General features: G+C 50.6%; 5 protein-coding genes across 13 annotated transcripts in view; 4 read left to right on the top strand and 1 right to left on the bottom strand.

The window, feature by feature from the left end:
- The first annotated feature begins 175 nt into the window (after positions 1-175).
- Positions 176-8,221, top strand: LOC146233131 (kinesin-like protein KIF27). Of its 2 annotated transcripts, XM_084690794.1 has the most exons (16): positions 176-572; positions 669-795; positions 889-1,089; positions 1,215-2,146; positions 2,311-2,454; positions 2,749-2,922; positions 2,995-3,173; positions 3,285-3,397; positions 3,676-3,807; positions 3,928-4,013; positions 4,156-4,428; positions 4,528-4,704; positions 5,981-6,160; positions 6,264-6,467; positions 6,742-6,940; positions 7,354-8,221. In XM_084690794.1, exons 1-16 carry the CDS (start codon positions 498-500, stop codon positions 7,743-7,745), a joined length of 3,588 nt encoding a protein of 1,195 aa, XP_084546920.1. In that variant the 5' UTR covers positions 176-497; the 3' UTR covers positions 7,746-8,221. The 2 variants fall into 2 exon arrangements, with proteins under 2 accessions (XP_084546920.1, XP_084546919.1); XM_084690793.1 differs by having other exon boundaries at positions 176-795.
- Positions 8,222-8,289: 68 nt separating this feature from the next.
- gkap1 (G kinase anchoring protein 1) lies at positions 8,290-12,502 on the top strand. 4 transcript variants are annotated; one of them, XM_084690855.1, is made up of 13 exons: positions 8,290-8,406; positions 9,032-9,264; positions 9,503-9,661; positions 9,822-9,896; positions 9,996-10,146; positions 10,305-10,333; positions 10,443-10,592; positions 10,826-10,912; positions 11,022-11,085; positions 11,197-11,267; positions 11,363-11,440; positions 11,588-11,631; positions 11,997-12,502. In XM_084690855.1, the coding sequence occupies exons 2-13, from the start codon at positions 9,040-9,042 to the stop codon at positions 12,064-12,066; spliced, it is 1,203 nt and encodes a 400-aa protein (XP_084546981.1). In that variant the 5' UTR covers positions 8,290-8,406; positions 9,032-9,039; the 3' UTR covers positions 12,067-12,502. The 4 variants fall into 4 exon arrangements, with proteins under 4 accessions (XP_084546981.1, XP_084546984.1, XP_084546982.1 ...); XM_084690856.1 differs by having other exon boundaries at positions 8,306-8,400; XM_084690857.1 differs by having other exon boundaries at positions 8,339-8,414.
- A 153-nt stretch (positions 12,503-12,655) lies between these two features.
- LOC146233133 (ubiquilin-1-like) lies at positions 12,656-15,703 on the top strand. 2 transcript variants are annotated; one of them, XM_084690844.1, is made up of 7 exons: positions 12,656-12,822; positions 13,457-13,661; positions 14,219-14,358; positions 14,551-14,634; positions 14,846-14,961; positions 15,144-15,318; positions 15,447-15,703. In XM_084690844.1, the coding sequence occupies exons 1-7, from the start codon at positions 12,700-12,702 to the stop codon at positions 15,471-15,473; spliced, it is 870 nt and encodes a 289-aa protein (XP_084546970.1). In that variant the 5' UTR covers positions 12,656-12,699; the 3' UTR covers positions 15,474-15,703. The 2 variants fall into 2 exon arrangements, with proteins under 2 accessions (XP_084546970.1, XP_084546971.1); XM_084690845.1 differs by having other exon boundaries at positions 14,596-14,634.
- A 77-nt stretch (positions 15,704-15,780) lies between these two features.
- Positions 15,781-18,903, bottom strand: LOC146233134 (putative gluconokinase). Its single transcript, XM_084690846.1, has 5 exons — positions 18,789-18,903; positions 18,448-18,478; positions 18,258-18,344; positions 17,845-17,888; positions 15,781-17,210 (listed from the first exon to the last, which is right to left on the bottom strand). Exons 1-5 carry the CDS (start codon positions 18,824-18,826, stop codon positions 16,862-16,864), a joined length of 549 nt encoding a protein of 182 aa, XP_084546972.1. The 5' UTR covers positions 18,827-18,903; the 3' UTR covers positions 15,781-16,861.
- Positions 18,904-19,937: 1,034 nt separating this feature from the next.
- Positions 19,938-25,503, top strand: part of frmd3 (FERM domain containing 3) — a 32,779-nt gene continuing 27,213 nt past the window's right edge. For all 4 annotated transcript variants that reach the window (XM_084690374.1, XM_084690376.1, XM_084690377.1 and 1 more), the window contains exon 1: positions 19,938-20,042. In XM_084690374.1, coding sequence (XP_084546500.1) covers positions 19,938-20,042 — 105 coding nt within the window. The remainder of the gene's footprint in view (positions 20,043-25,503) is intronic.

The raw sequence follows: 25,503 nt of genomic DNA on the forward strand, positions 1-25,503 counted from the left end.
AGGGTGCATTTTTGGGTTTTGTTTCCGTTCAGTTTGGTTTAGTAGTCGGGAAACAACAGTATTATGTCTATCGCCAGACGGCGCTGTTGCGATAGACAGCTCATTTTGCTCTTCTTGGACGCACGAGCTGCTGCTCTCCTCGACTTAACAGCTCGGCACGGCGGTTTCCCAGGCAACGGAAGAAAGACAACAAAACGGTGCAGGGAGGAATTGAGTTGAATAACTGCGAAAGTGTACGATCTTTTGACAAGTACAAACTGGTCGAGTGCAGATAGTTGCAGTAGTTGTTCCTTACAGCATTAACCTAATGTTAACTTATTTTACAAGTTGTGTAAGGCAAAAAAACGAGAGAGATTGAGATAAGCCTGCCGGACAGACCATGACACGCATTAGTAAACTGCCTGGACATGACTTCATTATTGGGGAAAGAAAGTAGTAATACGAGTTAACCAGCTCCAGTTTTGTATCCTGCGTGCCTGCATCACGTTGCGGTAGTGATGGGTGAGGTTTGTGTGCGGGTTGCGGTTCGGGTCCGGCCGTTGCTGCCCAAAGAGGTTCTTCTCAACCACCAGGTGTGTGTGCGCGTGGTTCCCGACTCAGCCCAGGTGATGTTAGGCGCTGACCGCACGTTCCCGTTTGACCACGCTCTCGGTCCAACATCCCGGCAGGCCGACGTGTACGAGTCCTGCGTTAAGCCGCTGCTGGAACAGCTGATTGAGGGCTACAATGCTACGGTGTTCGCCTACGGTCAAACCGGCTCCGGGAAGACGTATACACTTGGCGGTGGGCATGTCGGTATGTATGTCATAAACCGTACAATTCATTGGTAATTACAAGAAGGATGTCTACAATGTTCTAACTCGTCAGTCTTTGTCCTTGTCTGTCCAGCCGCCGTACCGGAAGAGGAGGCGGGGATCGTGAGTCGTGTGGCCCAGGATCTGTTCGCTTTTCTGGGTGAGAAGAGCGAGGTGGACGCCTCTGTCCGGGTGTCGTACGTGGAGCTGTACCGAGAGGAACTGCGGGACTTGCTGGAGCTGCACACGGAACATAAGGAGCTGCACGTCAGAGAAGACGACCGAGGAAACACAGGTTAGGTCACGCACACTTTACACTTTACTACCACCTTGTGTGTCCTGTTGTTATGAGGTAATGTAATGGACATAGGAGCAGGAGTGTTTGCAGGTCGTCAGAGCACGTGTGTGTGTGTGTTCCAGTTGTGGTGGGCGCCAGGGAGACGGCGGTGACCTCGGCCGACGAGCTACTCGGCGTGCTGGAGGCAGGCAACGCCCTGCGCCACACCGGCTCCACCCAGATGAACGAGCGCTCCAGCCGCTCCCACGCCATCCTCACCCTGCAGCTCACCCAGCGTCGCCGCAACGACACGCTCTCCTCCAAGCTCCGCCTGGTGGACCTGGCGGGGTCTGAGCGGGCCGGTCGCACCGGCAGCACGGGCCAGCGCCTCAAGGAGTCCGTCCACATCAACACCGGCCTGCTGGCCCTTGGCAACGTAATCCGCGCCCTGGCGTCCGCTGGCGCCGGTCGCCGCGGCAACCACGTCCCCTACCGGGACGCCAAGATCACGCGGCTCCTTCGGGACTCTCTGGGAGGCTCCGCCCACACGCTGATGGTGGCGTGCGTGAGCCCCTCCCACCACAGCGTGGCGGAGACGCTGAGCGTGCTGCAGTTCGCCTCGCGGGCCCGGCACGTGCGGAACCGGCCGGGCGCCAGGGGGGCGTGTCCAGGGTGGGACCCGGGCGAGGCCCGCGTGGGGGAGCTGGAGAAGGAGGTCCAGACGCTCCGAGAAGCCCTGAGGGACAGGGACAGAGACAGACACACCAGCCAGGAAGAGGACGAGCCAGACAGGAAGTCCAGGAAGACAGAGGGGGAGGAGTCACTGTTCCGCTGCTTGGCCCAGGAAGCTGCGTTCCTGTTGGAGGAGCTTCAAAGCTCCCCCCACAGCGATGACGCGCTTCAGCGTCTGCAGGAGTGGCTGGAGAGACACAGGGAGCTCAGCCAATCGGAGCAGCCCGCTGGGGCCGGGGAAGATGATAGGGAGGAGGGCAGGGGTGTGGATAGCGGGGGGGGCAGGGGTGAAGGCCAGCACATCACCATCCTGCAGCTCAGACGTGAGCTCAGGAAATGTCAGGTACTGGAGACTTCCTGTTACAGACAAGCATGCTGCTTAAGCTGCTCCTGTTCAGCCTATGTGCTCCTGGGAGTTTTAATTATGTATTTCTCTGAACCTCTGTCTCTCTCTTTGTCTCTCTCTTTATCTCTCTCTTTATCTCTCTCTCCCTCCCTCTCTCCCAGGAGGCACTGGCCGTAGACGAGGCGGTGTTTGAGCAGAAGGAGGGGGAGCTGAGGGAGGTGCGGAGGGAGGTGCAGAGCCTCCTCCAGGAGAGACAGACTCAGCTGCGGGCCCTGGAGGAGGAGAAGGAACACAGACGCATCCAGGTGAGAGGAGGAGAGGTGAGGAGGAGAGGTGAGGAGGAGAGGAGGAGAGGTGAGGAGGAGAGGTGAGGAGGAGAGGTGAGGAGGAGAGAGGAGGAGAGGAGAGAGGAGAGGTGAGGAGGAGAGGAGAGAGTAGGAGAGGAGGAGAGGTGAGGAGAGAGGAGAGGTGAGGAGAGAGGAGAGGTGAGGAGGAGAGAGGAGGAGAGGAGAGAGGAGGAGAGGGGAGGGGAGGAGGGGAGAGAGTGTTGACATAGGTATGACGTGTGTGTGTGTGTGTGTGTGTGTGTATGTTAACAGAGTGACCAGTTGGTGGAGCAGCAGCTTATGATCGATCGTCTCCGTGGCGACCTCCTAACCTCCAGAACCACAACGTCAGGAGTGTCACTGGAAGCAGAGGATTCTGGGAGCTTAGCACCCAAGAGGCCTCACAGTGTGCCCCTCCTCAGCCAGGGCCACAGCAACACCAGGAAGGTAGGGGTGCTGTACATCTCTACCTCTGTGTGGTGTGTGTGTGCGTGTTCATGTGTAACTGTGTGTGTGTAGATCCACACCAGTCCTCCAGCCTACTCCTTGGAGAGGGTGCTGGCAGCCTTTAAGACCCGCAGCGCTCTCCTCCTCGCCCAGATAGAGGAGCAGGATGAAGTCCTCACACAGCACATCCTGGAGGAGCAGAGGGAGGAGGAGGGGGAGGGGGAGGAGGTGGAGGGAGGGAAGAGATTCAGGTGAGACAGACTGACTGACGATCACAGACTGACTGTCATGTGGGTTTGTTTGGTCTGGGTCGACACTAGGAAACAGAACCTCAGTGTTCGACCCAACTCTGACCCTAACAGGCGTTCGATGAACCGCACTTGGACAAGCAAACAGAGAACGACCCAGAACCTGGGTTCTGAACAGAACCATGAGATACGACCCAACCTACCTCCACTGACAGGGGTCACTGCAGGTACAAACAAGCAGGCGCTGTCTAAACAGTACATTTGATCAACTCAAATAAGTTTAAATAAGTATGCAAAACACACTGGCCCAGTTTCCCAGAAATGGATTAAGCCTTATCCTAAAGTAAGAGAAAAATATATAATCTAGGGTTAGTCTGGGGAAAATTGGTCATTATCTGTCAAATCTATGATGAAACACAGACTGGGCTGTGCGTTGTCTTCCAGGCTGGGGTGTGTGTTGACTTTCTGATGGTCAGGGGGGGGCTGTGGGATCCTGTCTGTCCAGGTGCTGAGGACCACGATGGACAGAGTCACAGGGAGGCGGGGCTACGAGCTAGCCACGCCCAGAGGCGGATCCAGGAGCTGTCTGTCAACATATGCTTGAAAGAGGAGCTCATTAGAGAACTGGATAAAACTGGTACAAAGCATCCTGTTCATTTTATAAATGGTACACACACACACATACAGTAATGGTGTGTTACAGCAGCATCCTGTGTTTTACGTGTATAAGAGACGGTGAAATGTGTGTTTATTTCAGGTGAGTCTCTCAGGACAGTGGACGCAGGGAAGACAGAGACTGCCAAAGACAAACATCAGAGGGACACAGCTCAACTCAGAGACAAGGTGTGTCTCACACACACACACACACACACACACACACATACTCACACATTCCAGTACTACCACAGTGGAGCTGTATTCATCCGTTCATAGTTGTTACCCTCAACCTCACTACTTTCACAACTTCCTGTGTGTGTGTGTTCAGAGGCAGCAGCCGTGCAGGGCGGGGCGTGGGGGCGGGGCTGGACGGCTGCGTGGGGGGGGCGCGCTGGGGCGACTGTCCCTGCAGAGCCAGCGCAGCTGGGCGGAGCTGCAGCGCAGCGTGGAGCAGATGACACTGCAGAGAGACCAGCTGCAGCTCCGCCTGGGAGCCGGACGGGAGGGAAGACACGCCCCTCAGACAGGACACGCCCCTCAGACAGGACACGCCCCTCAGACAGTCGAGGGAAACGGCATCTCCGATGGCGTTGAGGAAAAGGTACGATGACTACAAAGAACTGCAAACAGCGATTCGAATCTCACTCTCTTTTCCAGGGATGTGTTAATGGAGTTCTCTTTTTGTATTTTTTTTCTTCAGCATCTGCAGGAGAGGAGGGCGTGGCTGGAGCAGGAGGAGGAGCTAGCGCTGCAGAGGAGGCGGGACTTACGGGAGCTGGAAGAGGAGCTATGGAGGAGAGAGGAAGTGCTGCTCCACAGAGAGGCGTGTCTACAGGAGAAGAGCCAGCTGGAGATGAAAAGGCTACGTTCCAGTCAGGTCTGTTTGTGTGTGTGTCGTCTGCCTGCACGTGTGGAGGCTGTTTTACTTGCTCTCATCTATAGCATGTCTGTTTGTGTGTGTGTGTGTGTGTGTGTCGTCTGCCTGCACGTGTGGAGGCTGTTTTACCTGCTCTCATCTATAGCATGTCTGTTTGTGTGTGTGTCGTCTGCCTGCACGTGTGGAGGCTGTTTTACTTGCTCTCATCTATAGCATGTCTGTTTGTGTGTGTGTCGTCTGCCTGCACGTGTGGAGGCTGTTTTACTTGCTCTCATCTATAGCATGTCTGTTTGTGTGTGTGTCGTCTGCCTGCACGTGTGGAGGCTGTTTTACTTACTCTCATCTATAGCATGTCTGTTTGTGTGTGTGTCGTCTGCCTGCACGTGTGGAGGCTGTTTTACTTGCTCTCATCTATAGCATGTCTGTTTGTGTGTGTGTCGTCTGCCTGCACGTGTGGAGGCTGTTTTACTTGCTCTCATCTATAGCATGTCTGTTTGTGTGTGTGTCGTCTGCCTGCACGTGTGGAGGCTGTTTTACTTGCTCTCATCTATAGCATGTCTGTTTGTGTGTGTGTCGTCTGCCTGCACGTGTGGAGGCTGTTTTACTTGCTCTCATCTATAGCATGTCTGTTTGTGTGTGTGTCGTCTGCCTGCACGTGTGGAGGCTGTTTTACTTGCTCTCATCTATAGCATGTCTGTTTGTGTGTGTGTCGTCTGCCTGCACGTGTGGAGGCTGTTTTACTTGCTCTCATCTATAGCATGTCTGTTTGTGTGTGTGTCGTCTGCCTGCACGTGTGGAGGCTGTTTTACTTGCTCTCATCTATAGCATGTCTGTTTGTGTGTGTGTCGTCTGCCTGCACGTGTGGAGGCTGTTTTACTTGCTCTCATCTATAGCATGTCTGTTTGTGTGTGTGTCGTCTGCCTGCACGTGTGGAGGCTGTTTTACTTGCTCTCATCTATAGCATGTCTGTTTGTGTGTGTGTCGTCTGCCTGCACGTGTGGAGGCTGTTTTACTTGCTCTCATCTATAGCATGTCTGTTTGTGTGTGTGTCGTCTGCCTGCACGTGTGGAGGCTGTTTTACTTGCTCTCATCTATAGCATGTCTGTTTGTGTGTGTCGTCTGCCTGCACGTGTGGAGGCTGTTTTACTTGCTCTCATCTATAGCATGTCTGTTTGTGTGTGTGTCGTCTGCCTGCACGTGTGGAGGCTGTTTTACTTGCTCTCATCTATAGCATGTCTGTTTGTGTGTGTGTGTGTGTGTGTGTGTGCCCGTGCAGGCTCTGAGCCAGGACCTGCTGAGGGTGTCTGCTCGGCTGGTGGTGGTGGAGGAGGAGCTGGAGGGCGGAGGGCGGGGCGGGGCCTCCCTGGAGGAGCTCCGCAGGGAGAGGGCCGTGCTGAGGGAGAGGAGGGAGGCGTTCGACAGCCAGCTCAGGGAGGCCAGGCTGCTCACGCCTCAGGTGAGGGGCACCCCCCACACCTGGCCCCCGCCACAACATCACTGATGCCTCTCACTGCTGCTCCATGAACAGGGGATGTGTGTGTGTGTGTGTGTGTGTGTAGGAGGAGCATGCCCTGCTGCAGCTTGAGGAAGCGCTGGAGGCGCTGGATGCCGCGGTGGAGTTTAAGGACCGCTCAATCCAGGAGAGACACACACAGCTGGGAGGCCCCGCCCACACCGACCCCACCCACCATGATGTCATCGGGAAGCTGAGGGAGCTGTCGCAACCGGAGGCTTCAGCACTGCTGGTTAAGTACTTCAACAAGGTCAGGACACACACACAACACACACATGCTATCGTACTCTTTCTCTCTCACGCACACAGAAGCTCTGTAGCTCTCTCTCCACACACATTTACATTTAGTCATTTAGCAGTCGCTCTTGTCCAGAGTGACTTACAGTAAGTACAGGGACGTTCCCCCCGAGGCAAGTAGGGTGAAGTGCTTTGCCCAGGGACACAGTCATTTGAAATGGCCGGGAATCGAACCGGCAACCTTTTGATTGGTAGCCCGATTTCCTAACCGCTCAGCCATCTGACAGGTGGTGTGTCTGCGGGAGAGCGAGCGACGCCTGCAGCTGAGCTGTGACGAGCTGCGTCTGGCCGGGGAGGAGCAGCGGGCCGCGCTGGCGGGCATGGAGGCCGCGCTGCAGCGCCTCACCCTGGACGCTGACCGCAGGCTCACCCTGCAGCACCGAGAGCATCAGCACAGCATCCAGATACTGCTGCAGCAGCTGCAGGGTGAGGGGGTACTGGGGAGGGAGGGGGTGAGGGGGTGGTACTGGGGAGGGAGTGGGGGGGGTGAGGGGGGAGGTACTGGGAAGGGAGGGGGGGGTGAGGGGGAGGTAAGAGGGAGGGGGGGGGCGACAGGGGTGTAAGGGAGGTTTTTTTTCAAAAAATATTTTCAAACTTTTTAAGAAAAATATATATATATATATTTTTTTTTAACTGTTTTGTAGAAAAATATTTTTCCAAAACTTTTTTCAAACCTTTCGAAACTTTTTTCAAGGACAAAAGTTAGTTGTAAGCCCGGACTGTAACACTGTTCCAGTAAAACTGGAAAAGTTGGTCTCTTTACAGTGTCTCACTATATTGGATTGTTCCTGCTCAGCTGCTTTGTGTTCATCTGTGTGTGTGTGTGTGTGTGTATGTAGAGGGCGGCTGCGGGGGTCCAGGTGAGGCAGAGCAGGCAGCACAGGCCAGGCTGCAGCAGGTGGAGAGAGACCTGTACTTCTACAAGAGCAGCAGCCGAGAGCTCAAGAAGAAACTCCGAGATCTGGTCAATGACTCCCTCAACCCCCACCCCCACCCCTCCTCCCGACCCCCCACACAGGGCAGGGGGGAGGGGCAGGGAGGAGGAGAAGGAGGGGGTGAGTATGTGGCGGGGGAGGTGGTGCTGACACCAGTCCGCCTGTCTCGCAGAGAACTGAGGCAGATCTCCCCCGGCAACCTGATGACCTCCACCCCCAGGGGGCAGTCCATCCTCATTACCAGCCGTGGCTCCTTCCAGGAGGACTCAATCGAAGTGCCCACAAACACAGACTGATCAATCAATCAGTGGCTGGAAAGGAAGTCTAAAACAGACATGATGATTAACTGACAGTAACAGCAATAAGCAATAGCAGGAAGCTTCTGGTATGACGTGAACAGGATGACTGCATTCTGTGTGTCCTTGTTACATTCATTGTACGACAAACAAAAATGTTTGTCAATGTGCTTCCTGGTCTGTGGAAACATTTGAGGCAAAATTCGTTCCAATGATTTATCCTCCTAGTTTGAGGATTTTACTTATTTTCTTACTGAATGGTGGAAGAAAGAGAGACTTGATCTTATGGTGCACAGTGAACACTGTGGCAGTTCATGTAATAGATCGGGATTCATATAAAAGCACTTTGATCTGAACCAGTCTCAAAATTGTGAATTGTGTGTTTGCTAATGTTGTTTTGTTTGTTGATGTTTGTTTTGTTGGTTTCATACTGTATAATTAATAAATTATATTCTGGTTTGGCATTACATGGTAATAAACCCTAACAGGGGTCGTACTGTTTTTCAGTTTATCATAACTTATATTGTTTTTTTTGGGCTTACTACCCGTTGTTTTGAGTTGTGAAAGACAAGCATTTTTGGGATGTGCTGGCCACCGTACTTTGCCGACTGAGTGGTGAACGTGTGGTAACCGAGGATACAGCGACTTGAAACAGGTGAAAGTACGTTTGTACGTTTTTTACCGAAGTATTTTTCACATTCTACCTATCATGCGCAACAGTTTCATTATTTAATGTATTTTAGCACCGGTAACCGTACTTGTGGTAGACGTGCTTACGTAGTTTAAACTTATTTGCGTTTGCTAGCATGCCACCGTTGCTGCAGTGTAATGCTAGCCGGCTAGCTAGCTTGTCTCTTCGACTCGTCTTTCTCCTCGGTCATGCTGGCTAACAGATCGGTTCTCTCCGGACCTGACACCAGTATGCTGTTAGTTATTAAGCCAATCTGACGAATGTAGCCACTCCTGCTACAGTGAGGACTCTATTAACTGGTGACAAAGGGTTTCTGAGCTGTTTGCTAGCTAACATGGTCATAGGGTCGTAGCTACTATTATACAGCTGGTAAACGACGATAGCATGCCATTAGTATCCGCTCCAGTTTGGGGGCAAATAAAAAGCATGATAAAAATCTTCGCAGGCTAATAACAAAGTTTATCTACGTAGGAAATAAGGTTATGATATATTTGCTCCTCGTTGGCTCGTAACAATGTTTTCAAGTGCGTTGGGTTCTCCTTCTTATAACGGTCTCTTTCTTTGTGATTGTCTTTGTGTGGCCTCCTCCGCACAGGTATCTCGATGGCATCAACAATGATCTCCGTCCACACCACGGCTTCTCGCTTCGCCCTCCTCCAGATAGACTCTGATTCGGACTCTGAAAATTCAGAGACTGGCAAGTCTAAAAGCGGGCGTGAATCAGGGAAGTCTCGGACGGGAAAGGGTGGGAAGGCCATCCAGGGAAACGACAAGAAGAAGGAGAAGAGAAAGAAAAAGAAAGAGCAGCAACAGACCGAGGCCAACGAGGTGACCAACAGTCACTCTTTCACTCTCACTTAAATACTCTCACCCACTCCTGAACACTAGTGAATTGTCCGGGTTTCCTCCAGTGTGGGGAGGGGGCTGTGTAACACAGCCACAAAAAAGTGTTGGAAGCCAGACAGGATTTAATTCTCACTTCTGAAAACAGTTAATTTCTCCAAGATGGATGCCTCGTTGTGTTTATCTACTTTGACTCAGTCTTGTCCTCTTACCTGTTGCCTAGTTACGGAGTCTCGCCTTCAAGAAGCTCCCTCAGAAGTCCACCGCCCAGCCCCCCGCCCTGTCGCTGCAGACGGTAGCCAATGAGCTGCTAAACCCGTTGTCAGGTGACCAGGCCACGCCCCCTGAAGGTTGGCAGAAGTGGAAGCAGCGGGACGATCAGGTGCAGTGACCAATCAGAGAACAGCTGCAAACACAAACACTGAGACGCAACACGTATAGACACAAAGAGTGAATATGGAAAGTGAGTTGACACAGTGTGTGTTCCTTCACCATGTCTCCTCTGCTGACTTCCTGTTCCGCTCTTTCTCCCTCCCCTGCAGTTGACCAGTGAGCTGTACGAGGCAGACTTAGAGAAGGCCCTTATTCTCAGTAAACTGGAGTTTGAGCAATGCAAGGTACTGACACAGTCACAAAGCGTAGCCTTGAATAAACCCCAAACGGTTGCTTTCACATCCAAGAGGAACCACGTTCTGTGTGTGTGTGTCATCTCTCAGGACGACGGTACAGACACAGCCTCTCCCAAGGCTAAAGGAGGAGGAGGGGGAGCAGCAGGAGGAGGGAAGAAGGAGAAAAAGAAGAACCAGCAGGGGAAAGACAAGAAGATGACGGTCTCTCTGAAGGACTTCCAGGCAGAGGGGAACCTAGGTGAGGGAAGGAGTGAGGTTGGTCCAGAATGTTGCTCCCGTGTGTTGACATGCACACGCTGACTCGTAGAGCCAACGCGCGTGGGTATGTGTGCGACCGCATGTGTGAGTGCGTATGTGTGTTTTTGTTTAATAACACCCTTGTTTTCCTCCCAACAGAACAGCTGAATAAAAAGCAGGATAAAGAGGTGAGTAGACAAACCGACCTTGGACAGGTGGCTACAGAAGCGCTTGTTGTGTCCACCTGCAGGTCTGGCCCCTCCAACCCAATTTCAACATCAACCAATCCCCTTTCAGGAGCTCAAAACGGCCAATCCGGCACCCCCAGAAGACCGGTTCTTTAACAAGCTGGAGGACGACGTGATCAAGATCGTCCAGCAGGAGAAGAGACGGGAGCAGTTCACCAGCGGCGGCCAGGAGGTCAACACCTCCACGGAACACGAACCGGTAAGGTCGACCAATCAGCTCGAAGCCTCCCGTGACCTCCCTACTTCCTGTTCCAGAGTCTGACATTGAAAAGGAGTGTGTCGTGTACTACCACAGAGGCTGGCTCCTCAGATGAAGAAGGGTTCCTCTGTGAGTGTGTCTCTCAGGCCGCCTGGACTCACACCTCCTCTGGTGGTACAGGTGGTCTGGAGGGAACGGTCTGTATAACCCCTCTCTCCCCCTCCACCCCCCAGGACCCCCGAGCAGAGCAGCTGAAATACAACCTGGAGAAGAAGGACCAGGAGATAGAGAAGCTGAAGAAGATCATCTCACAGTGGGAGGTGTGTGTGTGCACGTGCGTGTGTAGGCGTGATACTGTATCACAGTAAAACTGCTGGTTTGTGTTCGTATGAGTTGGGTGTTTAATCCTGCCCCCCACCACCTCCACAGGTTAAATACAAGGAAGTGAAGGCCAGGAACTCCCAACTGCTGAAGATGCTCCAGCAGGGAGAGAGTAAGTCTTACGGGTTAGGGATCAGCCAGACATTAAGACCCCAGAAGGGAGCTTGAACGACTCGATACGATGCTAACTGCTGTTTTACCACACACACACCTTCCCCAACAGTGAAAGATAAAGCAGAGATCCTTCTACAAGTGGAGGAGCTTCTAAACATCAAAGAAGAGCTGTCCTCACAGGTGTGTGTGTGTGTGTGTGTGTGTGTGTGTGTGTGTTTAGTCTTGAGTCAGCCGTGTACTGCTTGCTTGATCAGACTGCTTGTCGCTTGTTCCAGGTGACGTCACTTCACGCCTCGTTGGAACAGGAGAAATCAAAAGTGAAAGGTTTACAATCTGAACAGCCGAAACATCAGGTACGAAACCACACACACACACACACACACTCACACACACACACACACACACACACACCAAGACAATATTAGTTATGACAGCAACAGAGCTTGCCTGTGTGTGTTGTGTCTGTAAATATTAGGTGTGTGTGTGTGTGCTCCTCATAGGGCAGAGAGGAAGTGAGACAGGAAGTCAGACATGCTAGGCCAAGGTAACAGCTCTCGGAGTCATAATCAGAACACACTCTAAGGCTAGCCGAAGACTCAACATTAACTAGCCTAGGACATCATCTCTGTTAAGGACCCATCAAAATGACAACTGTGGTGAAAATATGCTGGAGCAGATAAGAGAGATTATTCAGTTATTTTAGTCTAACCAAGGAGCTACTTTAAAATCCATTCCAAGTGTTTTAGTTGATTTTGAAGGTCAGGGACATCCCAAAGTCCCGCCTTCTGATATATGCATCGCCTGTCATTGGTCCCTGGGCCTGTCATGTTGACAGCTCTGCAAGCCGGTTGGACCTCGGCTCACACCAGGACAACTCACATTCTCTTCCTGGTCTCTGTTGGTTGGCAGGGCAACAGGAAGGGCAAGAAGGGCTTGGAGTCGGATCTATGAATGCGTCGGAGAGAGGGAACTTAACTGACTACATTAACAATCACAAACGAATCAAGACACTCCCCTTCTCCTGCTCCTTCAGGGTTTTTACGTTCTCCTGTCACCGCATGTTCATGCACTCTGCATGTCCCACAGTATCGTATACAAGGGCAAATATACACAGGCGATAAGCACCCTGACACTCAGGGTGTGTGGCATTGCAAAGTGCAAGTACAGGCTTTTTAAAAGGTTGCTCTAATTAAACACCTGAGTTTGATGATGGTGGGCGTGGATTGATGTCACCATGACTCCTGTTGCGTTCGGATTTGGTTGTACAACACTCTTAACCCCCCCCCCCCCCCCCCCCCCCCCCCCTTACTTTCCTCTACTCTGGTTGGTTGGTTTGATGCCAAATGACAGGTGTGAAATGTATGTTTTTTTTCTCCACTGTATAAAGTCAATAAACTTCTTTTTCAGTGTATCAACTCATGTCTTGAGAGTGTATTCATTTGTAGACGTATTTCGAGCGGTTGTGTCTTTAAACTGCCATGAGTCGCATTTTTAAAGCCGTACAGTAAAAGCGCGTGCGTGTTAGGCTATATCACGGTCCTCCGAACGCGCAGTTTGATCCAGCGTCCGGCATTGACTGGTACCACTCCCTGTACCGTTCTCGAGACGAGGGATGTCTGATCCTGTAAGGAACTACGAAAATGCTTTAGCGATGGATTTAACGATTAAAGTTACTGTAAAAACTCCAGAGGAGAAGGAAGACCCTGGCGTTCCAGGGAACGGCAGCATCAGACAGGTCAGTCCGTTAGAAATGTCCCCCGGTGTGTAAACTTGTTAGCAAACTATCGCCTACGCGCAATGTGGCGCTTAGCTAACCAATAGTAAATATGGTGTGCCATATTGATGATGATTGTAGTACTGTTAAATAGTCACCATAATTCTCCTGTGTGTTTATACTTAAGCATTCACAGACAGCGTGTTTAAACGAATTTTTGCTTACCCTTGTGATGATGCCCTTACTGTTCAGCAGATGCTTCTCATCCACCCACTCTGGTACCTCTATACAATGACTGCTATATAATATGCCTTACTCAGATTCCATGCTTCATTTGCGGTAAGATTTAGAAAAGAAATGCATGACACCTTTTATGTGAGATTTAGAAAGGCCCTTCCAGACAAAGGGCATGACTTGGCACAAACAGCAGCTCTGCTCGGTCCTTGCAGTGATAAGTGAGTCAAAGAGAGATTTATTGCATTAGAGATTGTAGTGTTTGTAACTCTCACTTCCTCTCTTTATATACATATATATATATATATATATATATATATATATGTGCTGTACCTATACAACTATTATGCAGTTGTCTCAAGGTTGAATCAAATTAGACTATTTTTAGCTTGTCTGTAAAGTACTTATTTTTCTGGCCTAGTTCGGAGGAAGTCCCTTGTTGCTAACCCCGTCACCGGGGGAAACACCTTACGACCTGGAGACCATCCAGCCCCTCCCCAACCCCTGGGCCCCGCCCACTGCGCCCAGCTCTCTTGCTGCCGTGATCACACCCACAATCGACCCAGCCCAGATTAGCCACGCCCCTCAGAGCAGCTCCACAGCCAATCTGGGGGCAGCAATGGGAGGTGCACACACACACACGCTCGCAAAATGTTTTATAGCAAATTTGTATGTTATGTCTGAATCTCGCAATAGTCTATATTTGTATGTCACATTCCCTGTTCCCCATTTTCCTCCCTCCCCCTGCTCTCTCTCTCCCTCCCCTGCTCTCTCCCTCCCCCTGCTCTCTCTCTCCTCCCCCTGCTCTCTCCCTCCCCTGTTCTCTCCCTCCCCCTGCTCTCTCCCTCCCCTGCTCTCTCCCTCCCCCTGCTCTCTCCCTCCCCTGCTCTCTCCCTCCCCCTGCTCTCTCCCTCCCCTGTTCTCTCCCTCCCCCTGTTCTCTCCCTCCCCCTGCTCTCTCCCTCCCCTGCTCTCTCCCTCCCCCTGCTCTCTCCCTCTCCCCCTGCTCTCTCCCTCTCCCCTGCTCTCTCCCTCTCCCATGCTCTCTCCCTCCCCTGCTCTCTCCCTCCCCTGCTCTCTCCCTCCCCTGCTCTCTCCCTCCCATGCTCTCTCTCTCCCCTGCTCTCTCCCTCCCCTGCTCTCTCCCTCCCCTGCTCTCTCCCTCCCCTGCTCTCTCTCTCCAGGTGAAGTGTTCAGTTCAGCCATGCAGGTGATGCTCCAGCGGCTCACAGAGCAGCCTGGGCTGTTGGAGAGCATGATGTCAGGATCCTGTGCCAGCACTATGCTGGACTGCCTCAGCCACAACCCGGACTTCGCCGCACAGGTCACACACACACACACACACGTAAACACACACACGCACGCAAACACACACGTAAACACACACATGCATGACGGTCAAACACGCGCACACAAATACACCCAAACACATGCACACACACCGACAAACACACATATCAATGTCATGTCTCTCTCTACGAGTCTGTCTGCTATCACGACTGTATTTCTGTGTCAGATGATGTTGAGCAACCCTCTGTTTGCTGGGAATCCCCAACTCCAGCAGGAAATTAGACTTCATCTCCCAGAATTCCTGCAACAGGTTAGAAAACAGGCATTGTTCTTATTGGCCCTTCCTCCAAAGAGAAACTTGTCATGGCTTCTTCATGCAACAGCAAGACTGAACTTTGATTATTCTAGAAACATTGACACGATTCGTCAACAGTAAAGCAAGAAGGCGCCAAGAGGGAGGGGCAGTAAAAGAGTGTCTGTGATTGGTGGAGAGTGCAGTAACAGCGCGTGTGATTGGCCAGATGCAGAGCCCGGAGGTGCTGGCAGCCATGTTGAACCCCAGGGCCATGAGGGCCCTCACTCAGATCCAGCAGGGCCTGCAGGTGCTGGCGGCCGAGGCTCCGAGTCTCATACCAGGGTGGGGAGAGGCCTGCACACACACACACACACACACACAGACTGCTAAATGAATATACTACACAAATGCATACATGCGTACAGTGCCTCATTATCTCTCTGCATCCCCATTCATCTCTATCCAACACAGAGGACAATCATCACCACGCAAAAGTTATGTTTTTCTTCTCTGTGTTCTGTGAGGGTTGTGCTGGGAGAAGCAGATACCGGCATTGGCCCCGCCCCTGGGTCGCCCCCTGACTCCGCCCCTGAAGACCCCGGCAGCGGACCGCAGGTTGCTGTGGAAATGGAGCAACAGCATCAGCAGCAGGAGTTTGTGCAGCAGATGTTACAGGCCCTGGCCAGAACCAGCCAGCAGGTCACCCTATTCAGCCACTGTGTTTGAGTGTTTTTTTTTTAGCTTCCATTAATGTTTTAGTGTGTCTTAGATACGTTTTTATTTTCCTCTCTTTGTCAAATGTTGGCGTTTTACCACTTTCTCTGCAGGCCTCTGGTGCGGAGCAGAGGAGTTGAGCTCCAGAAGATTCCTGAACAGACAGGCCAACCTCCAGGCCCTCCTCTCTACTGGAGGAGATGTCAGTGCTGCCATACAGCACCTGCTCAGCCCCCAACACACACACACCCCTTAATACACACGCTTAACCCTCATAACACACACACACACAGCCCTCCTAACACACAGGTCCAGTGTTTGGTTGTGTGTACTGTATGTAAGACTGGAAAGTGGTTAAAAAAAAGGAAAAGGAAAAGATTTGTGATGTCTTTCATTCAATTTATGTACTCAAAACCTGCATGGACATCAATCAACTGTCAAAACCAGCCCTTTCAAAAAATCTTTATGATGTTTGGTGTTCTTGTACATATTTTTTCATCACTAGGTTCTGAATTTAGCCCGACTGAAATCCTTCCAAAAGCAGATCTCCCCCAGATACAAATGTCAGATTAAACCTCTGGTAATAGCGTTATCTGCCATTAAGTCTGTAAATGAAAGTCTGTAAATCTATTCGAGCTCTAGCCTGTCGTATACAAGTCTGTCCACTAGGTGGCAGTTGCATACTGAAAGCAGGTATTAGATACGAAGTCAGTGTCTATCAGATACTTTAAAGGTTTTAATTAATTCCCATGAGTCCCTGTATTTATGAGACTCCTGTTATGGGCTGTTCTGTTCTTCCTCTGTGTGTGTGTCTGTGTCCTTGCCTGGATCAACACACACATGCTATCATCAGCTGGGGGTGATAAGTGTGTGTGTGCGCACACACCAAAAGACTCAGTTATGTACATCCATCTTGATGTCAGCGTGTGTGTGCATGTTCACCCTGTCTGAGTGTGTGTGTGTTATGCTCCGTCTTGTTGTGTGTGTGTGAGAGAGATATGAGTACAGCCGAGGGGATTCTGGCTGGATTAGAAGCTCCTGAAATACCCCTGGTTGGGGCTAGGAGATGACGCACCCCCCCCAAAACGGCTCCATGATTCTGGGATGGAGCGGGAGGGAGAGAGAGGGGGGCGGTGGAGGTCTTCCCTGGAGGTTAGTGATCCTGGTTATCAGAGGACCTCCAGGCGGTGTGTAGTCTGGCCTACAGGCTTTAACAGAAGCCCTAGCTACTCCCCAGCCTGCCTGAAGCTGTCCAATCCTCCTCCACCCTCCTCCTCCCTCACCCTCCTCCGCCCTCACCCAGCCCTCTAGCTGTGGGGTTTACCTGGGTTCATGGTGGGACTACCCCATGCTTCCTGTATCTGTCATAGTTCCTCTACAGTTACTAGAATGGGCTGCAAGTGAGAACATCCAAAAACATATTTCTTATGTGCTGTGTTTTGACTCATTTAAAAAAAGGGTTAGGGTTCTCCATTGCTGCTGCGAAGGCAGCAACCAGGGTCTTAGTCCTCTCCAGCCGTGTCCATGGTTACGAACTGATGCTGAGGAGGTGGGCCTTTATCTCCATGGCGATGTCGGCGTTGCTCCTGCGGATGTCCAGCATCAGGGTGTTCTCCTCCTCCGACGGAGGCTCCAGGACGTCGAACTGGGAGCGCAGGAGGTCAGGTGACATGAAGTGTCCCCCGCGGCCCAGCATCCTGCTGTGGATGAGGTCATAGGAGCCGTACAGGAAGAGGAACCACACATCCGGCAGGGTGGGCGGGGCAGTCTGGGCAGGACAGGAAGTGAGGGCGCTGCGGCCAAACAGAAGGATCTGTCTGTAGAGGCGGCGGAGGGCTGAACACACCACGATGGCGTCTGAACCAGCAGACCTCTCGCTGGAAAATACAGGTCAGTCAACCACACACACAGTAGAACCACACACACAGTAGAACTACACACACAGGAGCTGGTGCTGGAAACAAACATGGAGGAATAAGGAGTGTGACTAAATGGTAAAGAGAAGGGAGATTATCGGAGGGAGGGAGGGAGGGAGAGAAGACGGGAGAGAAGGAGGCAGAGAAGGAATGATAGAGGAAGAGCTCAAGGTAGGGAGGGCAGAATTAGTCTAAAGGAGGCTGCAGCTCTTTGAAGTCGTCACACAGATTTTAAATGAGCTGGCAGAGCCTCTCCCTCCTCTGCTCCCTCTCTCTCCCTCTCCCTCCCTCCCTCCCTCCTCTGCTCCTTCTCCCTCCCTCTCCCTCCTTCTCTCCCTCCTCTGCTCCTTCTCTCTCTCCTTCCTTCTCTCCCTCCTCTGCTCCTTCTTCCTCTTCCTCTCCTTCCATCTCCCTCTCCTTCCCTCTCTCCCTCCTTCCATTTTTTCATCTTGTTTATTTTTTATCTGACATTTACATGCTCCCTCCATCTCGCACGCACTCTCTCCCTTCTTCTAAAACATGCACCTTTGCCAAAACACAATTTTGTTTAATCTGAGTCTGAGTGTGTGTGTGTGTGTGTGGACAGCATAGTTACCTAAGTACAACATCATGTAGTTTCAGCAGCCAGGGTATTCTGTCCTACAGAGTTGGAGAGAACACACAGAATCAGCCTCAAAAACCAGATTCAGGTTTTAATAATCTGACACCTTACCGAGACAGGAACATGCTTTACCCTGCCAGCACAGCCAGTGAAATCTCTCTCACACACACACACACCAACACAAACATGAACAAGCCAGTGATCTCTCTCTCTCTCTCTCTCTCTCTCTCTGCTCTCTCAGAATTTGGTTCCTCTACATGAGCCAGACCTAATTGAGATTTAGAGCCGTTCTGAGAACTCGGTGCACTCGTTCATGATGCATCATATCAAACAACAATCCCATGACATGCACACGCGCACGCACACCGACCGGGAGCGACGAGTGAAACGGTAATGCGTTTGGCCACCTGGTCTGTGAGGGGCTCCCCGCGAGTCATCTTCTCAACGTTCTCCCGCGGGTGAAAGTCATCCCCCTCGTGCAACGGCCACCCGAGCTGAAAGGAGGAGAGACAGTCAAGTCGGTCGAGGCCATAACGTCACGCACGGGTGAACCGAACCGAAAGTTAAATATTAGGAATGGGATTTAATATTGCCTACCTTTTCCGACAGGAAGATCCCTAACGTTGATCTAGCGATGGGTAAAAAACAACACTTTAATTACTCGGCCCATCCAGCTCAAACAATTACAATGAATCATAACGTTTATCTACATATATTTCACTAGATTCAAAAATGTTTAAAGAACAATAGGGATACGGTCAACAAAACAGAGGTTACGCAATGTGGAACTTTAAACCCGAAACGGGGCAGGTGGTTTATTCATGGTCTGGTTGTCAGTTCATCACTGGCCCGTGGCAAAGTGATATACACCTCACCCTTTTCATTTTAACGACACTTCACAACCTGGGAACGGACACGGACTGACAGCCAACACCTACTTTCCGGTGCCGGAGACTCCCATTATAATATATATCATTTCTCTTGGTCTGTGTTTTGCCCGGGCTCCCGGCTAAGCTTGCTGATCGTGGCCCAGAATACTACCGCTGTCGGTTGTTTTGGTATGATGCGTAGTGACGCACCACTAAACAGCCGCCCCGTTAGACTTAAAGGGACAGTATACTATATTGGAAAACAATACAACGCATTCTAGATACATATTTATGGTATATACCATGCTGAACTGCAGTGTAATGTAACCTAGTTATTCGTCCGTCGTTTTGCATAAAAAACACGGCACGGTGAAATACGGTTGCAACAATTGCAGACCAATATTGAACCAATATACGCAGTATATTGGCTGGTGTAGCCTACAGTGCAAACTATGTTATGGAATGTTTAATAATATCATGGTAAAGGTGACATTTATAAATTAATTGAACCCGTGCAATTGTTGGATTTCATAACACATCTTCCTCGATTGGAATTTGAAATCCTTTTAAAGTATTGTCTTTATTCGTTTTTTTCTATTTGATTGAAAAAGCTTGCAGGTGGCGCGCTGGCAGTGTTACGAACAGCCCATGACACGCTAGCGCACAAAAACAACCGCATGGTTTCAGACAGGCTACCAGTCAAAATGTTTGGGCCATTTACAAGGTATGTCCATAACATCAAGGTGTCCTCACTGGTAGGCTACTGGAGCTGAGTATAACTGTTTATATAAGAATACTACACGGTGGACACGCTGGCGGAAAGCAAAATGTATTTAGCTTCATGAATCAGTACAAATGTAAATCAAGAAAAATCGTCATATTTGAAGAATAGGAGGTAAAAATCCAAAGTGTGAGAAAAACTAGCGGTGGGGAAATAAGTTGCGCGCAAGAGCGCATCCCAGGCGCACTATGTGATCTACCGACAGAGAGATTGAGAGAGACAGAGAGAGAGAGAGAGAGAGGGTGAAGAGAGAGAGAGAGAGAGAGAGAGAGAGAGAGAGAGAGAGAGATGCTGAGCCGACCAGTCTTCTCGTGCAGGCGACAGATGCAGCCTCTCCCTCCTAGAAACAGTTCTTTGCATCCATCCCTACGTGGACCACGTCACTGCGACCAACGGCGAGTGTATGATATGTGGAAAGGGGACAGAACGACAGGAGAATGAAAATGCTCCGGTTTCGCAGTCCAAGCATCCGCTCCCTAGATCAGGACATTCAATGCACGATTCGGTTACTAGACGACTCCGAGATCTCGTGCAGCATCCAGGTAGGGCGACCATGCTTGCACCCCCAGCACGCGATGATCTTATTGTGATTTTAATGACCCCTGACATTATTGCGTTGGGTGCGACTGGTCAACAAATATATTCTACTGAAACAACCCATTGTTTTCTTCAGATGCTATTACGGTGACAACGATGGCCATCTTAACAGCTTGTGATCATCATTAAGAACCGCTTAGTTTGGAGGCAGTGTGATGAATAACCAATACATGCTGTCTATAATATTACACTCTATAATATACAATACCAACTGTAGTCCTATCGATGAATGACGATACCCATGTTTGATATTAGAAAGAGAACCATTTGTATCGGTAGTTGTAACAGCGATGGCCCCGCCGGTGACCAGTAGTTGATTGATTGGTCACATATACCGTGAAATGACGGCAACTGTGTAATCTGTCGTGGTTCCACTCCGCGTGGCCAGTCAGGAATCACTCTCCTCTCCGTGTGGCTGTCGCTGTCGCCGTCGCCCGCGATCAGAATCTAGAAGTTCCAAGGAAGTTTTCAACGGATTGTCGGTGGTTCTATGGGTGTGGCCTGACTTCTGTGACTGACTTGATAGGAAGTGTTCCAACAATCTAACATCAGTCGGGGGGTACTCAGGCATATTCTTTACATGTATTTATATGTGTTAGTTATGTGTGTGTATAAAGACAACTTTTACCAGAGCATCAGTGTCACTCTTGTATTCAAGTGTAGTTAAAGTGTTTCTGCTGTTCGGCCAGCACGGAGAAGGCTCACCCCGCCTCCAGGCCACACACACGGCTTGTCAGTTAAGTGTTCGTCTGCTCCTCCACATCCACCCCATCAATGATTTACAGCAACTCTTAAGTGCTGTTAGGTTGTGTTTGTGTGTACCTGCACGAGTGTGTGTGTGCCAGTAGCCCCCTTCCCCATCTCTCTCTCTCTCTCTGTCTGTCTGTCTCTGTCTCTGTCTCTGTCTCTGTCTCTCTCTCTCTCTCTCTCTCTCTCTCTCTCTCTCTCTCTCTCTCTCTCTCTCTCTCTCTCTCTCGCATTGGAAACAAGCATTTTTGTTTTGCTGAACTCATTTTCGTGGTCCCGCTCCGCGTCCTCCTCACGCCTTAATGGTTTTCTGTTCCGGCTCGGATCGCTCTGCATATTTTATGAACTTCCTCCTGACGCAGGCTTCTGCTCCAACAACAACACGCTTTTCACTGTTCCAGGACTTCTTCTCCCTACCCCGTTCCGACGCGGGTCATCCAGGGAGCTCCTTCAGGCCTTCAGGAAAGCTCTGGGCCCACTGACAGGCTCATAGAGCTTCTACCAGTTTGTTCTCTTGGAAGGAGGGTGAGGGGTGGAGGTCAGGAGGTGAAGGGTGGAGGAGAGTAGGAGATGAGAAGGATGGAGAGATGGCGCGTTGGGCTCTGTGTACCCTCTGTGTTCCTCTGAGTTACCGTGTGTGACATGTATATTTATGGTATGTTGTCACGCTGCAAGTTTCATGGATGGAGTTTTGTACTGTACGTGCAGTGTTAGTGTAGGTTCAGGTCAGCTGCAGAGCTTGTTCTATTGTGTCTCCCTCTCTCTCTCATCTCTTTTTCTCCTTCATCTCCCTCCCTCCCTTTTCTTCTCTCTTCTGGCTGTGTCTCTCGGTCCTACTCCTCTCTCTTCTAGACAGTTCATGTATAATTAAGGAAGATCACTGTCCTTCAACAGCCCCGCATTAGCAGCTGTCACCGATGGTCTCACCACCATGCATGTGAGAGAGACATCTAGAAAGACAGCTGGACAGTGTGTGTGTGAGAGAGAGACACTGTGTGTGTTTGTGAGAGAGCAAGAGAGAGAAAGAGAGAGAGGAAGAGACAGAGAGAGGAAGAGACAGAGAGAGGAAGAGAGACAGTGTGTGATTCGTCCTGGTGTATATTGATGACTTCTATTCCTGTATAAAGTCACCTTATCGATACACGTCTGTTCTGAAGTTCTATTTTAAAATACGTAGGAAGACAGAAGCACATATTATGTTTCATAGAGTCAACAATTGTAGGGTGTGAGGCTGTGTGGATGAGATGCATTGTTTGTGTGTGTTTGGCTAAGGCTGTGTCAGTGTTTTGGTTAGTTGGCATTCTTTACCCAAGTTATAAATAGCATCTTTCTATTTTTATTCCACTCCGCGGCACGTCTTTGAAGTTTATCCAAAGATGACTTAAGAGAAAAAAATAGATCAATCTTCCCGACTTCACCAAGTAACGGAGATGATGGAGAGACTGTGAGCTGGGAGAGAGAGGAGAGAGGTAGAGAGAGGACAGAGAGAGGGAGAGGGAGGTGAGAGGAAGAGGGAGAGAGAGGGAGAGAGAGAGGGAGAGAGAGGAGAGAGGGAGAGAGAGGAGAGAGGAAGAGGGAGAGAGAGAGGGAGAGAGAGAGGGAGAGGGAGAGGGAGAGGGAGGGAGGGGGAGGAGAGGGAGAGGGAGAGGGAGAGGGAGAGGGAGAGGGAGAGGGAGAGGGAGAGGGAGAGGGAGAGGGAGAGGGAGAGGGAGAGGGAGAGAGAGAGAGAGAGAGAGAGAGAGAGAGAGAGAGAGAGAGAGAGAGAGAGAGAGAGAGAGAGAGAGAGAGAGAGAGAGAGAGAGAGAGAGAGAGAGAGAGAGAGAGAGAGAGAGAGAGAGAGGAAGAGGGAGGAAGAGGGAGGAAGAGGAGAGAGAGAGAGGGACAGACCATGAGCCAGGAGAGAGGAGTGAGGGAGAGAGAGGGAGAGAGGAGAGAGGGAGAGAGAGAGAGGGAGAGAGAGAGAGGGACAGACCATGAGCCAGGAGAGAGGAGTGAGGGAGAGAGAGGGAGAGAGGAGAGAGGAGAGAGGGAGAGAGGGAGAGAGAGAGAGGGAGAGAGGGAGAGAGGGAGAGAGAGAGACAGACCATGAGCCAGGAGAGAGGAGTGAGGGAGACAGAAGAGAAGAAAGGGAGGAGCGCACGGTAGGCAGACAGAGAACAGGAGGATAAAGGAAGGCTGTGGGGAGGCGGAGAGGAAGAAAGAGGAAGCTCCACATGAGGAGGTTATGGATGCTGATTGGATGGATGTCGAGACTCTCTTCTGGTTCCACAGTCCTTTCTGTCCAGCCTGGTGTCTTCCAGAATCAAACACGTGTGCTAAACTGAAAACCAAACGATCATGCAAGGTTCTTCCTTCACATATCCCACTCTTATTTGATGATCTGCTCCCTTTGTTGCTCTTTCTATCTGCCCTCTCTCTCTCTCTCTCTCTCTCTCTCTCTCTCTCTCTCTCTCTCTCTCTCTCTCTCTCTCTCTCTCTCTCTCTCTCTCTCTCTCTCTCTCTCTCTCTCTCTCTCTCCCTCACGCACACACATCTTCACACATACTGTATACACACAAACACATTTATAAACAACTGATATCACAACTCTTTCTCATTGTTTCACTATATCTCTGTCTCTGTCTATCTCTCTCTATGTTTCTCTCTCTCACACACACTGACACACACCCCATAGTACTTACAAGGCTTTCAGGCCAATTAGCCCTTGTGTCTTATCTGTAACCGATACCATACACTGAAGCTGGGACTGTGTGCCAGGATAGAGTTACAAAGACAGAGAGAGATCTCTCTTCCGGCCCGGCTCCAGGCCAGCTGCTCTGTCTACCAGCCAGCCACGTCCAGGCAGAACCCTGGTTGATTCACAACGTGATCAATTCAGCAGGTTACTTAAAATATGCTTAATGGTGTATAACCTACAGGGACCGACGCGTCAGAGCCAAGCAAACATAGCTCGCCTCTCTCCCCTGGAGAATATTGCTGTGTGTTTACTCTGTTGAGCCCGTTTGTGTGTGTCAGTGTGTGTGTGTGTCAGTGTGTGTGTGTGTCAGTGTGTGTGTGTGTCAGTGTGTGCGAGTGTTAGTGTGTGTTTGCCCCCCTCCCCCCACGTGCACGTAAACATCACCATAGCCTGAGGTCTGAAGTCACACTGCTAGATGTTGGATAAATGATTAAAGACATGGCAGCCAACACACACAGACACACTCCTAAGTACACTCACTTTCTCTCTCTCTGGTCTCTCTTTCTTTAAATACACACACACACACACACACATCATCTCTCCTTCCTGCGTCTTTTTGCTCAGACAGAGGTGTACACAAGGAGGCATAGTCACACACACACACACACACACACACACACACACAAACACACAGAAACACACAAACATACGCCCACTCTCATGCCTCTCCCCATCTGCCATGCTCCAAAACAATTACCCTCATCCCTCTCTCCCTGTCATCCCTCTCTCCCTGTACTCCCTCTCTGTCTCTCGTCCCTTCATCTCCCTGTGGTTCTGCACCACCGACAGTCACAGACCTTCATAAATGTCTCTTTTGTCCTGAGGAGCAGAGATAAGACCCCTACTCAAGCAGTACACACACACATCATTACCTCCCTCGCTTCCTCTCCTGTCCTCTCCTCTCGTTGCGTCATATCCCTTTATGGTGATACATCGGCCATTACAGCTGATTGGTCAGGGATCACATACTTCTAATTTATGAATGTAGCCCCCAATCTCCACCTTCCCCCATCACCCCCCCCCAATCTCCACCTCCCATCATGTGTGTGTGTACACCTTCACCGTCATCTTTGCATGCTTGTGGGTGTGGGTGTGCGCATGCACGTATGTTCGTGTGTAGTGTGTGTGTGTGGGGAGGGATCCAAGGTAATGGGTTTGTCTCCTTCCCAGTAAGTCAAGGTTGTGCTGTAATGGGGCCCGATAGGAAACACAGGCTAGCAGCAGAACTGCTCCAATCACATAGAATATTAGCCACATGCTAATCCCAGCCAAATGTCTTTATTAAGAGTGGATGCTCAGCCAGAGATTCACCACAAAACCTGATTATAAAAGGCAGAGATCATAGTTTGAGTTTTTTTTTGCTTTTTATGTTGTTTAATTTCACCTAGAAAACTGCATTTTTAAAGTGCTCTAAGTTGGTTGTCAAGATTATGGTTTTGTCTTTATTTACCTCATAATGGCGGGTATCATACGCCGTTTAACCAGCATCGCCTGGCCTGGTCTGTATTTGGTCTGGACTGGATTCAACCATCACGTGGTTTTGGGGGGGTGGGGGTTTTGTGGTTTGTGCTGTAGGTGTGCAGGAAGAAGGGGACGGTGCCTGTTCTGGGGTTTACCCACCAATGGTTTAATCTGGGAGGGACTAAAACCTTCCTTCTACCATCCTCACTCCTCCCCCAGTCTCTCTCTATCCTAGTCCCACCCACCCTCTACCTCACCCCTCCTCCTCCTCACCTCTCTTCTCCTCATCGTCATCACCCCCCCTCTTGTAAGCTGTTCCCTGACTCATAGTCAGTTAGCACGGACTTATAGTGATATGAATTCCAGCAGCGTAGATAAGGACCCGTCATAATTGAGTTGGCATGCATTTTAATTACCAGTGTTTGGAAATGGGGCAGGGGCTTCAGGGTCCTAGTGTCCCA

This window comes from Hypomesus nipponensis, chromosome 24 (genome assembly GCF_054491055.1).
Source record: "Hypomesus nipponensis isolate SF chromosome 24, ASM5449105v1, whole genome shotgun sequence".
In the NCBI taxonomy this organism is placed as follows: domain Eukaryota; kingdom Metazoa; phylum Chordata; class Actinopteri; order Osmeriformes; family Osmeridae; genus Hypomesus; species Hypomesus nipponensis.

Excerpts from the sequence above, each read along its gene's own strand:
- LOC146233133 (XM_084690844.1), top strand. The coding sequence starts at position 12,700 with ATGTCTGATCCTGTAAGGAACTACGAAAATGCTTTAGCGATGGATTTA. Across the intron at positions 12,823-13,456 it reads GGAACGGCAGCATCAGACAG|TTCGGAGGAAGTCCCTTGTT; the intron begins GTCAGTCCGTTA and ends TTTCTGGCCTAG. Across the intron at positions 14,962-15,143 it reads GCTCCGAGTCTCATACCAGG|GGTTGTGCTGGGAGAAGCAG; the intron begins GTGGGGAGAGGC and ends GTGTTCTGTGAG.
- gkap1 (XM_084690855.1), top strand. The coding sequence starts at position 9,040 with ATGGCATCAACAATGATCTCCGTCCACACCACGGCTTCTCGCTTCGCC. Across the intron at positions 11,268-11,362 it reads AAGAAGAGCTGTCCTCACAG|GTGACGTCACTTCACGCCTC; the intron begins GTGTGTGTGTGT and ends CGCTTGTTCCAG. Across the intron at positions 11,441-11,587 it reads CTGAACAGCCGAAACATCAG|GGCAGAGAGGAAGTGAGACA; the intron begins GTACGAAACCAC and ends TGCTCCTCATAG.
- LOC146233134 (XM_084690846.1), bottom strand. The coding sequence starts at position 18,826 with ATGATATATATTATAATGGGAGTCTCCGGCACCGGAAA. Across the intron at positions 18,479-18,788 it reads GGAGTCTCCGGCACCGGAAA|ATCAACGTTAGGGATCTTCC; the intron begins GTAGGTGTTGGC and ends ACCCATCGCTAG. Across the intron at positions 18,345-18,447 it reads GGATCTTCCTGTCGGAAAAG|CTCGGGTGGCCGTTGCACGA; the intron begins GTAGGCAATATT and ends TCCTCCTTTCAG.
- LOC146233131 (XM_084690793.1), top strand. The coding sequence starts at position 498 with ATGGGTGAGGTTTGTGTGCGGGTTGCGGTTCGGGTCCGGCCGTTGCTG. Across the intron at positions 2,923-2,994 it reads GCCACAGCAACACCAGGAAG|ATCCACACCAGTCCTCCAGC; the intron begins GTAGGGGTGCTG and ends GTGTGTGTGTAG. Across the intron at positions 3,398-3,675 it reads ACTGACAGGGGTCACTGCAG|GTGCTGAGGACCACGATGGA; the intron begins GTACAAACAAGC and ends CTGTCTGTCCAG.